Raw genomic sequence first — 15,568 nt, forward strand, 5'->3', positions numbered from 1 at the left:
GTGCCTGGCTGCAGTCTCACTCCTCGGTAGCTACAAGATTGGCTTGTTTAACTCACCCTCCAGCTTCATGCCATCTGAAGAGGAATTCTTGCCTTTTTCTACTCTGTCCTTCCACTGTATGTAAAATTTCCTCATGGTCACCAGCAGAACAAGACTCATTGTTCATTGTCTGGTACATAGGAACCACCGTGTCCAGCTAGGAAATTGGAAGTTTTACAGCTGTCAACCCTAGAGTTAAACCAAGCATTCACAAAAGAAATGTGCTAATGGTTACATGTCTGTAGAGCAATAGTATCTTCAACTTATTTGATTACTTATGTAATGTTGCTGGGTGTGGTGTGCATGTCTGTAGCACTAGCACTCAGAGGGTGAGCAGTACTCGTATCTATGTTTGATCACTTTTTTTTCTTAAAGAACAGCAATAACCACCGAAAAACAACAGAACTGCTGGGCTTCTTGGCAACAGATACCTCTAATCCCAGGAGGCAGAGACAGGTAGATCTCTGAATTCAAGGCTAGCCTGGTTTACATAGCAAGTCCAGATCAACCAAGGATACGTATTGAGACCAGATAAAATTTATAAATAGTAAAATTTTACAAATTTTAAAATTTTAATTTAATGAGAAAAAAAACCTGAAACTATATTTTTATTGTTTAGAGGTAAAACCACTCTTAGAATTTTGCTAGAAAATCTTTTCTTTTTGTATATATGATGCCTTTGTAATGTTAAAATTTTAATATATTTTATTATTGATTTCATTTATGTTCTGTGTGTTTGCTTGCATGAGTTTACGTAGAGCATATGTATATTTGTGCATGTTTGCAAGTGTCTAGAAGTGAGCAGTTGATGCCAAGAGCCTTGCTCTATCTTCTGGGTCCTCCTGTCTTGTGCCTCCTGGCTTTGCAATATAGGCTTCTCCACCAAACCTGATTCTATTGGAGTTCTGAGTAGCATCTAAGTTCAGGTACACATACCTTCACAGGGAGCTCTTTATCCACTAATTTATCTTCCTCTTTTTTTTTTAAATTACTGTGCGGGTATGTGTTATGTGTGTATTGGCATACACATATCATAGTATGGGGGAGCTGTCGGAGAAAAGCTTTGTGGATTTGATTTTCCTCTTTTACCTTTATGCAGGTTTTCAAATTGACCTTAGGTTGTCAGGCTTGTGTGGCAGCCACTTTATCTGCTGAACCATCTTTAGTCTTTTGAGACCGGATCTCATGTGTTTCAGCTGGTCTCAAACTCACTGTGCTGCAGTGGATGGCCTTGAACTTCTGGTTCTCTTGCCTCTACCTTGCAAATGCTGTGAGTCCATGTGTTTGCTGCTGTGCCACAGTCATGACTCAAACCCAGGGATTGTGCATGCTAAGCAAGTATTCTCTCAACCAAGCTTTGTGTACATCACAAGCTTGAATGGTTTGAATACGGTTGGAGGTCAGAGGACAACTTTTCAAGAGTTGTTTCTCTCCTTCCATCTTGTGATCGAGGCCGTGTCTTGAACTTCTGACTGGTTGCCCTGTTTTCTACTTGCATCTCCTGCTAGAGCGCTGGGACTCAGACATGAGTCACTGCTGGTTTCTAACATGGGTTCTGGGGATTGCACTCAAGGCCTTGAGCACACTGAGCCGTCTTACCAGGCAACCCCAGAGCCTTCTAAAGCCTAGCAATTATCCTAACAAGTCCCTAGCTCTCAAGAAACTTCGACACTGATATTTCACGTTAAGTTGATCTTGAAGACTTAAGTAAAAAATTTTCATCTTTTAAAAAAATAATGTAAAAATATTTATTGTTTTATTTTATGTGTTTGAGTGTTTTGCCTGCATGTATGTGTGTATACTGCATACATGTCTGGTGCCTGAAGAGATCAGAAAAGGACATCAGATCTCCTGGAACTGGAGTGAGAGCTACCATGTGGTTGCCAGGAACCAAACCCAGGTCCTCAGGAAGAGCAAGTGTTCTTAATCACTGAGTTATCCTCCCACCCCCAATCTTTTTTAAGTATAAAGTTTTTTTAGGAGGTTTTGAGTTTGAGGCCAAGGACTTGTGCATGCTAAACCACATGAGAGCTTGAAACAAGAAAACCAAAGCATATTTTAGACCATTCTGAACCACAGAGAGACTCTGTTTCAAAGGGCAAAAAGGTGGAGGTGGAGGAGCAAGATACCTCAGCAGATGGGCACCACATGCCCCACAAAAGCCTTGAGGCGAAGACCTTTAGCGCTAGCCTTAGATCTTGATAAACAAATTAACATTTGAGTCCTTGTTGTGAGGCAGGCAGTTGACATCCTTGTACTCATGTACCCTTCACAGTGGTGCTGAGACAGGCTGCTGAGTCTGTGGGAGGCACTGGGAAGCTGAGTGTTGGAACCAGGATACTGGAACCTATAACTGTTATTTGAGCTGTTTTCTGATAAATTTTTACTTAGTTTGTAAAAGATTTTTAGCAAACTAGGGTGAAAATTTACTAACTTATGTGGGTAATTGTATTAAGAGGTATTTGTTCTAAACAGACAATTATTTCATTTCTTTTTTTTTTTTTATTTTTATTTTTGGTTTTTCGAGACAGGGTTTCTCTGTGGTTTCGGAGCCTGTCCTGGAACTAGCTCTTGTAGACCAGGCTGGTCTCGAACTCACAGAGATCCGCCTGCCTCTGCCTCCAGAGTGCTGGGATTAAAGGCATGCGCCACCACCGCCCGGCGATTATTTCATTATTTATCTTACACTGGTTTGTATTCATCTGTTCCGTGACACAGTGTAGATAGGGACTCAATAGGACAACGTAAGAGTTAGTTTTATTTTTCCCTCATGTGGGTACTAGGAGTGGGTTTATTTCTTCAGGGTTGATGGCAAGTGTCCTTACCAATAGAGTCATTTTGCAGCCCCAATAACACTGATCCACATCTTATTCTTTTTTTTAAAAAAAGGATTTACAGCCGGGTGATGGTGGTGCACGCCTTTAATCCCAGCACTTGGGAGGCAGAGGTAGGCGGATCTTTGTGAGTTCGAGACCAGCCTGGTCTATAGAACTAGTTCCAGGACAGGCTCCAAAGCTACAGAGAAACCCTGTCTCGAAAAACCAAAAAAAAAAAAAAAAAAAAAAAAAAAAAAGAGAGAGAGAGAGAGAGAGAAAGGATTTACATCTTGCCATTTGAAAAAGAATAAATAATTATATTGGATATTTGAATATCCTTTTGTACAGTATAGGTAACCTGAAAATTTCATATATTCACATGGTTTACTGCAAAATACTTAGATTCGAATACAGAAGAATGAGCTAGAGGTGAGGCAGCGATTGCTGGCAGAGTCCGTGACTGTATGTGCCTACAGCACTCCACAAAGGTTTGAGAGTGGAGTTAGAGGTACAGGCTTTGGTGAACGGTGTTTACAGAAGAGGGCTGTGGCTGCAGGATGAAGGGTGTATTAAGGAGATGAAAACTTAGAGGCAGGAAAGTCAGACCATAGTGACCATGGGTGAAATAGGCTTTAAAATGGAATAGCATACAAAGGAATTAAGTTGGACTTGTTAAAAATAAAAAGAGTAGATGTTGCTAACACGGGGTAGGATATAGGCAAGAAGGAAGTCAAATTCACATTGCTTAACATCCTTTATATAGATAGTTACCAGGTATCATAAATAATGTATTCAAAGCTCTTTTTGTTTTTTAAAGATAGTGTCTTAGGTAGCCCAGGCTGGCTATAAATTTACTATTTAGCTGAAGATGCCTTGAACTTGTGATCCTGCCTCCACCTCCCATGTGCTAGGATTACAGACGTGTGCCTGGAATGCTGGTGTTTCATGTATTGATTTATTTATATTTTTTCATGATTTATTTTTATTTTATGTGCCTTGGTGTTTTGCCTGCATGTGTGTCTGTGTGGGGAGTGTTAAATCCACTGGAGCTGGAGTTACAGACAGTTGGTGAGATGCCATGTGGGTGCTGGGAATTGGACCCGGATCCTCTGGAAGAACAGCCAGTGCTCTTAACTCCTGAGCCTTTTTTCTCACCCGCCTGGTATTTCATAATTCGTATTGGAATCATCATGCTCTAAGTCTGTGCTCATTACTGCTTTGGGCTTTCCTAATGGACGTGGGGAAGTGTTGGCTGCGTTCTTTCAGTGCAGTACGTTTCAATTCAGGGTACTTTCTAAATCTTGCCCTTGGTTTTCCCTTATAGCCACTATTTTCATAGCTGTTTTCATCTTTAAAACATTCATATATTAAGTTAATTAAAAGTAATTTCAAATTGTCTTGTTCCTGTTTGTTTTGAAAGTTAAGGGTTTGTTTTTTTTTTGATACTCTCTTACTTCATACTTTTTGTCTTTTACTGGCAGCTTCCATGCAAAGGAAACCCAAATCATATTCTTCTTCTTTAATGGACCAGATTCCTATCAAGTTCCTTATTCGACAGGCTCAAGGACTGCAGCAGGAGTTGGGAGGTATTTGTTTTATTTATTTTTCTTTGCTAAAGTTTGTTGTATATATAATATACAATATATAGAGATATATAATAAGTTGTAGTCAGTGTTAAAAATGTAAACAATTTGCCGGGCAGTGGTGGTGCACTCCTTTAATCCCAGCACTCAGGAGGCAGAGGCAGGCGGATCTCTGTGAGTTCGAGACCAGCCTGGTCTACAAGAGCTAGTTCCAGGACAGGAACCAAAAGCTACAGAGAGACCCTGTATCAAAAAATCCAAAACAATCAAACAAACAATTAAATGAAAATGATTTCTGCTTCTCTTACTAAATCCATTACTTTACCCCTACAGATCGCCTCTCCCCTATAGAACTGCAACTGTTTCCTTACAGGGTGACCCAGATACGATTGCTGATATTTGGGCATTGGGGTACACACTTGCAATGTATGGGTGCCCACTACTTTTAATTTCCTTCATCTTATGATGAGGTTATTTGGATAGAACCCTGTTGTAAGCTGTAATTATGTCAAATCTAAGATGCATTTGTGGCCAGGTGTATTGGCTCAACCTCTAATCATAGCACTCCGGAGGCTCAGGCTGTGAGAGCTCTGTAAGTTCGAGGTCATCCTGGTCTACAGGGGGAGTTCCAGAATAGCCCAAGCTACACAGTGAGATCCTTTTTCAAAAACAATGAAACATGTGCTCCCTTTAAGCTACAGGGCACTGAGGCTCAGCAGTCCAGTGCACCTTGGAGTAGCGCCTGTTTTCCCCCATGATTGTAAGGCTAACTGAGCTACCTGCTGCTGCTGCCTGGCTGTAGCCTGAGAGTTTGTCTCATATTGCTACCTTGTAATGATTTCAGAGTATAGTCTTTACCATGTGTATATCACTTCCACGACACTATAAATCTAAGAACTCATTAATCCAACTATCTTAAAGGTGCAGGCTGTCTTTGACATAGAGAACATCAATTTCATGTGATTGAATCTAATAGATATTCACATAATAATGTATTAAAATATGAATGATATTATATACTGCTTCCTTTTTTCATGTTTCTTTTTTCATTACTTGAAATTTGCACTGAGGGCCTTACATTAAGCTAGTACTCTATCACTGAACTATATCTTCAACCCTCTGCCTCTTCTGAGGTCATTTTTCTTGGAGTCTTGGATAAGTATCATATCAGCTCATGTAGATTTACTTTATTTTTTGAAACTGCTCCATAATAGTCTATGAAACATTAATATGGATTTAATAGTTCAATTGTAAATATTATTAAATAGATGTGTAATAATTTTAGAAAGTTGATTTTTTTGTAATAAACCACATTTCATGTTTCAGTGTGGTTTTCCTCTGTCTTTGAAGTTATGATTTTTCTTCTCTTTTATTGTTGTGGTTGGTTTGGAAGAGGAACATGAGCCTTTGTTGAACATGGTTAGCCAGATGGCTGCGTTTATTATAGCTTTACATAGTCTGTTTCTAAGAAGTTGGGACAGTATTTGGCAGCACTGGCCAATTAACATGTTTTACTGAAAAGAGTATAATATGTAGATGGGTTTGCATGTCTCTGACTGTTGGGAGTAGTTTTATTTGTCCATGTGTTTAGAGATTTCAAGTTCAGCGCACTGGGGTTGTTACAATGCCTTTTTGAGTGTAGAGTCCTGAGGTCAGCCATGGTGGCACATGATCATCTTAGCCCTTGAGAAGCTTTTTGTTTTTTTCTCTTCTGAACTCCTGAAACAAGCTATGTGAAACAGCTTTCCTGATGAGAGTCACACAGTGGGGTAAGGTAAAGAAAGCTGGGAAGGTTTGCTGCCAGGGTCACCCTGAACTTACTGTGATTTAGTTTTCTTGGGACTTTTATTTAAAATGCTACACAGATTTGTTTTCTTAAATTAAAAAAAGAAATCTTTTCAGCTATTAGCATTGAACTCAGACCCTCACACAAGTGAGGCAGGTCCTCTGTCATTTTTCTGCACTTCAGTCTTTGTTTTGAGGTAATGTCTCACTAAGTTGCCAGGCTGGCCTTGGACTCAGTGTGTATCTGAGGCAAGACCTTGAATTTAGGCTCTTATTGCCTCTACTTCTGAACAGCTATGATTCCAGCTCCAAGCCTACCTAGAATTTCCTGAAACTTGGTATGTACCTGCAGAAGTGCTCTGGACTACTGTTTCTGCCCTAGTTCCTAGCATGGTGTCTTCACTCTGCATATGCAGAAGGTTTCTTAAGTTCTGATGCTAGAGAGCTCAAAGAGTGCTGTGAGAAACATTGTTAGCGACACTTCTCTTCCTTATGGCTGTGGACTGCTGAACATATAGGGTGGGGAGGATTCTGTGAGAGAGACTAAGAGTCCAGTTAACTTACTGTTTTATTTTGTTTTGTTTTTTGTTTTTGTTTTGAAAGGGCTGCACTCAGCTTTACTGCGTCTTCTAGCAACCAATTACCCACATTTGTGTATTGTGGATGACTGGATCTGTGAAGAAGAAATCACAGGGACTGATGCGCTGTTACGGCGAATGCTCCTGACTAGTAATGCCAAAAACCATTCTCCGAAACAACTGCAGGAAGGTGCAGTAACTGCTCATCTTACCTCTGATTACTACTGTAAAGAAGTGCTATGTAGCTGGAATTTTCTTTGCTCTGTCAACCAGCTCCCCAAATAAAGAAACCTATTATTGATTATAAGTGCTCAGCCTTAGCTTAGGCTTGTCCCACTATCTTTTTAAACATATTTTTTAAAGTTAATTTAAACTATTTTTATTCATCTGTTTTACCTAGGGACTTACTACCTTTCATTCTGTATGTCCTATTCTCCTGCTTCCTCTGTCTTGCTTGCTGGCCCCTGTCATCTCCTCTTCTTTTTTCCTCAAGCCTAAATTTCTCCTCCTACTTATTCTCTCTGTCTGAAAGTCTCACCTATACCTCAACTATGCTATTGGCTGGTCAGCTTTTTATTAGACCAATCAGGTGCCTTAGGCAGGCAAAGTAAAACAGCAACATATCTTTATATAATTAAACAAATGTAACACATCTTTACATAGTTAAACAAATGCAACACATCTTTGCACTGTTAAACAAATATTCTGTAATAGTCCTAGGCTAATTAAAATCTTAAATTGTAAGCAGTTTGGGGTAAGGATTAAAATCTTATATTGTAAGCAGTTTGTTTGGGGTAAGGATTTGGAACCAGTTCTTTGCTGTGCTGTGTTCTATCACAAAATTTTTTAGAAAAATCCCAAAATTCTAATCCCAAATTAGAAATAAATGCAGTAGAACATGGCAGTCTACTTGCTGTTATGGGTGATGTTCCAGAGTAGTATCCCTGAACACAAATAGTGTGAGCCACACATTAAAATTTCATTAGCTGTATTAAAAAGTTTCAGTTCCTAAGCCTTCTGAAAACAGTTGCACAACCACTGGAAAGATTGTCCTTGCATAATCTTTACTCCTCTTCGAGGTGACGCCGTTGGCCTTAGCACCCCACCCAAATCCACTTCAAATTTTTGTTGTTATTCTGGATTTCTTTTTGCTGTTATTTCTAAATCTTTTTATATTTTCTCTTTGGGGCTGCAGATTGATCTGGGCCTTTGTGCATTCCGGGCCAGTGCTCCACCAGCTTACTCCCCAGCTCTTGCGGTCACTGTTATTCCAGACCAGTGCTCCACCAGCTTACTCCCCAGCTCTTGAGGTCACTGTCTTACTCCCCAGCTCTTGAGGTCACTGTCTTACTCCCCAGCTCTTGAGGTCACTGTCTTACTCCCCAGCTCTTGCTTGCGGTCACTGTCTTTTCATTTTTGTACACAATTGAAGGAATTGTAAATTATCCAATGCCAATTGTCTTTGACACATGGATTTTGAACTCAAATGCAAAGATGACACGCAGTGTGTTCTTAACAGCTTTCGATAGTTTCTTCTACATTTCTTTTAGGTACTGTTGGTTTTCCTTGGTGAAGGACATACGTAACTGTCTTTTTGCCTTGAAGTAGTCAGTTGATCATGAACATTGAGGTATAGATAGTTACTGTGATCATGATGTCAACAAAAATAAATTTAACGAATATTTTGATTTAATTTCTTAGTTACAGTATACTATTTCATATGAAATCCAGAGTGTTAATGGGATTGCTCTTTTTTCATAGATGCTCAGTTTTTACTTAGTGTTTATTTTATGTTTGCTAGCCAGATGTAGTTAGTGGCCACTCTAGTGGAGAGACAATTCCAGATATTTAATAACAGCAATCTGCTGGATGCTTATTTCCTTCAATGGGACTCCTGGAGGAAAGTATTAAGGAGTTTGAAAAACTTCCAAATTAGTAAGCCACAGAAGCAACACCCAGACCCACTTTCCTGCTTCAGTGCTGTTTTTAAAAAACAGCCTGAGTTATCCAAAAAATGAGGTTAGCCAACATGTCACTCATGATTTTTTTAACATATAATTCACCATTTATAAAGACAAAAGTGAATTTGAATGGCAGTTAGGTATTTATTTTTTCATGTAGAATTAAAGTGTATTTTTAGTTTTACATAATTATTGATTCATTGGGAATTTCACATCATTTACCTCAATCATGTTCACCTCTTAGTCCCTTTATATCTACCCCAGCTCTGCAGCCTGCCCCCCCGCAAAGAACCACCCAAAATAGTAACAACAAAACAATACAAAACAACCACCTCGCTCCTCTGTCTTTCCAATACCTCTTCATCCATCCTAGTGGCATTAGGAGCTGTGGTGTGTCATGCTATACCCTTTTGTCCAGTCAGCTTCTCCCACAAAATGTTTGCTGCAATGAATCGTTGGTCTGATTCAGGGTCTCTGGCTCCCCATCATCACTGCTCCACTGAAACTCCTCAGATCTAGTGTTGCCCCAGTCATAGAAATCCTGCAGCTACTGTTCTGCAGGACCAGTCCCTGCACATGCTCCAGCGGGCCATAGATGGGGGAGATGATGGGGTGGACCACTCCCTGCTCATGCTCCAGCGGGCTATAGATGGGGGAGATGATGGGGTGGACCAGTCCCTGCACATGCTCCAGCGGGCCATAGATGGGGGAGATGATGGGGTGGACCAGTCCCTGCACATGCTCCAGCGGGCCATAGATGGGGAGATGATGGGGTGGGCCAGCCTCACTGAGCTTGTCAGTCTGGGCCACTGGGACTGCCCCACCCAGATGGGAGGTGGAACCAGCTCATAGAAGCCCATGTCATCCAGGCCAGCTCTCCCATGCCTGTAGTGAGAATCATCTCTTCCGTGTAGGTGGGACCTGAATTTTATGAAATAATATCTACACTTTTATGGATTTTCATTTATTTTTATTATACTTTAATTTATTGATTTCATATGTGTTTTTGTAGGGCCTTGCACATGACACACTGCACATGTGGAAATCGGGACAGCTTTTGGAGCTGGTTCTATTTCTCACATGGGTACAGGGTTGGGACTCAGGTATCAGGCTTGACTTGCCCAAAGCCTCTGAGCCCTCTCACCTGCCATCCAAGAAGTTTTCGAATGACTATATTAGCTTTAGTGAAAATTGATGGGACGTTTTTCTTTTAACACCATTGCTTTCTTGATTTGTTTGGCCCCTTCTCTAAGAAAGCAGTGTCTATTTCTGCCTGGTAAACATTACAGAATTTAGGTAATGATAGTAACATTCTCTTTTCAGCATTTTCAGCTGTGCCAGTAAATCACACACAAGTGATGCAGATTATGGAGCACTTGACTCTACTTTCTGCCAGTGAACTTATACCGTATGCAGAAGTATTAACATCCAATATGAACCAGCTGCTGAATGCAGGGGTTCCACGGAGAATTCTTCAAACTGTCAATAAGTTATGGATGGTTCTTAATACTGTGATGCCCAGAAGGTGAGTTGTGTGTTCTGCTGTGTGCACTGGAGAAGTGTAGAGCTTTGATAATTACAGGAAATTCAGTTGTTGGGAAAATTCGCATGGCCATCGGTGTTTTTGAGTATGTACTAATAAAATTCCTTTCTGAAGGTAAATATTTAAGGATACATACATTAGCCAGGTGCAGTGGTGTTAATCTTTAAATCTCAGCATGCATATGGATGGAGAAGAGGCACATCTCTCTGAAGTCTGAGGATGGCCTCATGGTAAGATTTGTCACACACACAAAAAGATTTGTTACATTTTAAAGAATACTTTAAGAACTAAAAGCTATTAGCAGTTTGAGAAAGTTCTTTTAAAGTAGTTTCCTCTGTGTAGTTACTTGAGGCTGACTGTTTCAGATCACTGTGTCTCACATCATGGCTGTGGTTCCAGAGTCTACTGCTCCTCGAGTCATGTGCACTGCTTTACATCCCTGATCCCCAGGCCGTAATCCATGCAGTTAGATCTGCATCTGCAGCAGGAGCGAGGCATCAGGATGTCTAAAAGCAGAGCTGCAGATGATGCATTGTGCAGCAGAGATTGGATAACAGGGGTGTGCTTCGCTTGTGTTCTTCAGTTGGTGGGTGCTAGTTCATAGATTGCATCATAACACCTGGCCGGTTGGACAATAGTAACAGTGGTTTGACTTAGCTGAGAGCTTGGTTTAGTAGTTCTGGGAATTGGGAATAGTTATGCTTTTAAATTCAAATGTTATTTAACATCAAATTAGTAAATACCCATAATATAATGTCTATTTCACACTTTTCTATTTTAGACCCTGACTACTCAGAGGAAACCAGTTTCAGTTTAAAAAAAAATTCTAGCCAGGTGGTGGTGGTGCATGGCTTTAATCCCAGCACTTGGGAGGCAGAGGCAGGTGGATCTCTGTGAGTTCAAGGCCAGTCTGGTCTACAAAGTGAGTCCCAGGACAGCCAGGACAGTTTGCATGGAGAAACCCTGTTTTAAAAACAAAACAACAGCAATAAATCTAATATTTACATTCCTTAATTTTAGCTCAGTAATAGGCTTATAACAAATATGACCTTTTGTTTATCTGACTTAGTCATTGCGAAGTTTAGCAGTCTGACTTGCTCTTCCTTTCTGTGAATCCTCTTCCTTTCCCTTCCTTCCTTCCTTCCTTTTTTTTTTTTTTTTTTGAGGCAGGGTTTTTCTGTGTAGTCCTGGAACTTACTTTGCAGACCAGGCTGGCATCGAACTCACAGAGATCCTCCTGCCTTCTCCTCAGGTGTGCTGGGATCAAAGGCATGTGCTACAATACCCAGCTCTTTGTTTTTGTTTTTGTTTTTTTTTTTTTTGAGACAGGGTTTCTCTTGCCAGCTCTTTGTTTTCTAATACAGTTATATTATTTTGTTTAGCTAAAGCATTATTTAGTGTTCATCTTATGATTATGTGTTTACAGTTGACCTGTGCAGTATACTGCAATATTTGATTACTCCTTCCTTCCTTCCTTCCTTCCTTTCCTTCCTTCCTTTCCTTCCTTCCTTTCCTTTGTTGTTGGGGAATCACACTCAGTCTATGAGCATGCTAGTCAAGTGTGCTGCCCCTGAACTACACTTCCATAATGGTTTCTTTCTTACACATGAGTGCCATTCCCCATTCTTGCATTGTCATAATACTTGCCTTGTTTCCATTTGTTATGCTAACAGTAATAAATAGTTCACCCTATACTCTTTATTAAGATGAGGCTTACTCTATAGTAATTACAGCATATAACCAATCAGTAAGTTGATTTTCATGGGACGCGTCTCTTTCTATCTTCAATTTCCCTGGAGCACGCACAGCTGTCCTTCAACTGCTGCTGTCTGTGCTCTGCCTGGGAGCCCTGTTTTCTTTCCTGGCTTCTGTCCACATAGAGCACATTCTGCAGTGCTTCCTGAGAAAGGCTGAGTGGGGGTGAGGGGGAGGTGGGTTTTTTTTTTTTTTTTGGCGATATTTTTGGAGGTTTCATTCTTTTCACATGTGATTGCTATTTTGCCTAAGTGTAGTTCATAAATTCGAGTGTGCTGTTTTTCTAACTTGGAATTTCTACTGTGTAGCACAAGTTCTAATTGTTCTTAATATCTGACCCGGAGTCAGATATTAGGGGTTGAATGCTGAGAGATCAGAGAAGCAGAGTGGCCGCCCTTTTACCTCTACCAATGCTCAGACCAAAGCGGCGATCCTGTCCTCAGACTGCGACTTCAGACTGTGTCCTCTGACTGACTGCTTCAGACTACACCTCAGACTGAATCCTCAGACTGAGTTACTGTCTTGCCTTATAGTCCTCTCTCTACCCAGCCATAAATTTTTCTGTCTCCACCTCCCTAGTGCTGGCATTAAAGGCATGGGACTCCCAAGTACTGGGACTAAAGGTGTGAGCCACCACTGCCTCGCCTCTAGTGGCTTAGCTCTGCACCTTGCTCTTCATGCAAGCTTTATTTGTTAAGACATAAATAAAATATCACCGCACCACTGGCTATTGGTGATCTGGTGTTTACTGTTTTCCAGCCCTTTGTATATGACCATTGTTTTTCCATTCATAGCAGGTGTTCCCTCCCTTTGTGTTCTGGAATTTAATAATGAAGTGTTTTGATGTTTATCTTTTTTCCTCTTCATAGTATTGGGTACTTGGTTGCTTTTTTGTTCTGGTGAGCAGTGTCTTAATTTTTAGGACTTTACTTCTTGAATAAATTGAATTGTGTGTCTTTGTGTTGGTATGTGCATGTGAGTGCAGGTGCCTGAGGAGGCCAGAGATAGTGGGTGCCTGGGAGCTGGAGTTACAGGTGGGTGGGTTTGAGCCACCTTACTTGGGTTCTGGGAACTGAATTCCAGTCCTCTGGAGGAGCAATAAATGCTCTTAACTTCTGAGCCATCTCTCCAGCCCTAGTAATAATGCCCTGTTTTAAAGCTTGGATGTGGTGGAACATATCTGTAACAGGAGTACTCAGAAGGCAAGGTATGAAGATCAGGAATTCCAGGATATCCTGGCATACACAGGGAGAATTTATCTCATCTGTATAACTCTGGCTGTTCTAGAACTCACACTGTAGGCCAGGCTGACTTGAACTCAGAGATTGCCTCCTGCTGGGATTAAAGGCTCGTGCCATCACCACCAGGCCCTTTTTTCCCCTTGCTAATATTGTTCCTATATTTTCCATTGTTTTGGAGTTTTTTTCTTTCTTTAGTGTATTTTAATCTTTTTCTAAATAAAACTTCTTGTAAATGTCTGGTCCTTGGATCCCGTTTCATATTTAAGTGTCAAGTTCTGTGTGAGATACTGTAAGAGATCAAGTACCACTCATGGTGTATTTTCCTCAGCAGTTCTCTTATATGGTCAGCTTAGCCATATCTGTAATCTGCCGGATTCTAAAGTGACAGTTTACAGTGAGATATATTATATTTATGGGGATAGTACAGTTTCAAAATTGTGGTAATTTTGATTTTTTATTTTTACTAAACTTTTCCTCTTAATATGCTAAGTGTGTTAGGACTGAGTTTTTAATTTATATTCTTCCCAATTGCTATGATCATTCCACCTCTGCTGCAAAGACTAGCGACTGCTGTGTTTGTTGTTTAACTTACGTTTGCTTTAAAGACATAATAATATATCATAGATGTCTAGTTTTTCTTTTTGTTTGTTTGTATGTTTTTGTTTTTTCGAGACAGGGTTTCCCTGTGTAACAGACCTAGCTGTCCTAGAACTAGCTCTTGTAGACCAGGCTGGCCTCAAACTCACAGGGATTCACCTGCCTCTGCCTCCCAAGTGCTGGGATTAAAGATGACTAGTTTTTAATCCTTCAGAGTTTATTTATTCACAGGGCAGGGGATGTAGCTCAGTCGGTAGTGTGCTTGCCTAGCACACATGAAACCCAGGGTTCCACCCCCAGCAGTGCATGAACCAGTCATGATGGCACATTCCTGTGATCTCAGCACTCAGGAGGAGCTGCAGGAGAATCAGAAGTTCAGGTCTCCTCAGCTATATAGTGAGTCTGGGGCCAGTCTGAACTACATGAGAGCCTTGCTCAGAAATGAACAACAAAGGAAATCCAAAGGTTTTTCACACCATTTTTTCTTTCTTTCTTTTTTTGGTTTACTTGAAAATATTTTCCTTCCTTCTTTTCTTCTACCTTCTTTTTTATTTATTTATTTTTTTAACAAAGGACTAAATGACTGTTGAAACATAGCTATTATGAACATGTGACTGTTTTTTTTTTTTTAATCAGGTTGTGGGTAATGACGGTTAATGCACTCCAACCTTCCATAAAGTTTATACGACAACAAAAATATACCCAGAATGATTTGATGATAGATCCTCTCATTGTCTTGAGGTGTGACCGGAGGGTTCACAGGTAAGTTATTTGAATTTCATTTTTTTTTAAATAGAGCTGTACTTTGTAGAATCAAAAGAAATGAAAGAAAATAATTTAATATTCTATTTCTGTTATAAATATATATGTAATATATATATTTTTGTAACTTTTTGGTTTTCTAGCGGCATATATTCATAATTTATAGTCAATGTATTATTTAGTCTGTGTATAATAAAATCTCGTCTTAAAAAAAGGCATTCCTGGCTTTGGTAGTCATGAGTAGGGCTCTTCTGTCTCTCGGAGGCAGCTGGTGAAGAACAGCACCATTGCTAGCTCACTGAAATGACTTTGCTTCTCGTGTTTTATTTTGAAACAAGGTCTCACAGTATGGTGAGGGAGACCTTGAACTCCTGGTTTGACTCCTGACTTTCCTGCCTCAGTTGTCTTAGTGCTGGGATTAGAGGCCTTGTCACCTGATTTATAGCACTGGCACATTTCCATGTCATCCCATGCTTTAAAACTGCCACCTGTTTGACGTCAGTTATGATGTTAGCTTCACCAGTTCCATATTTGTCTCTATTTTCTGGCTAATTGTTTTGAAATGGCTTCATTTCAAAAGGCAGAGGTTAATGAACAGAATTTAATATTTGAATTTCAAGCTGTCATTCTAAGTAATTGTAAAGGTAAATAAATCGAGTGGCCTACCTTTAATGGTCATCATCACCATGGGGAAAGAAGGTAAAATGTATGGAACTTTAACTAGCGTGGTCCTGTGCCGCTGAGTAATGTACTAAATGAATTGCTGCTGTTTTTTTTTTTTGAATCAGGATTTCACTGTGTAGCCCTGGCTGACCTACTGACTCGCTCTGTCAACCAGACTGACCTTGAACTCACAGAGATCCACCTGAGTACTAGGATTAAAAATAAGCACCACTGCACTTGATCAA

General features: G+C 40.2%; 1 protein-coding gene across 1 annotated transcript in view; it reads left to right on the top strand.

The window, feature by feature from the left end:
* The window catches only part of Ints2 (integrator complex subunit 2), a 54,470-nt gene that overhangs the window by 25,322 nt on the left and 13,580 nt on the right, over positions 1-15,568 (top strand). The window contains exons 16-19 of the mRNA XM_041665552.1: positions 4,337-4,441; positions 6,827-6,991; positions 10,086-10,287; positions 14,535-14,660. Coding sequence (XP_041521486.1) covers positions 4,337-4,441; positions 6,827-6,991; positions 10,086-10,287; positions 14,535-14,660 — 598 coding nt within the window. The remainder of the gene's footprint in view (positions 1-4,336; positions 4,442-6,826; positions 6,992-10,085; positions 10,288-14,534; positions 14,661-15,568) is intronic.

Source organism: Microtus oregoni, unplaced genomic scaffold, assembly GCF_018167655.1.
Source record: "Microtus oregoni isolate MIOR12 unplaced genomic scaffold, Mior012 000015F_ref0000493, whole genome shotgun sequence".
Taxonomy (NCBI): Eukaryota; Metazoa; Chordata; class Mammalia; order Rodentia; family Cricetidae; genus Microtus; species Microtus oregoni.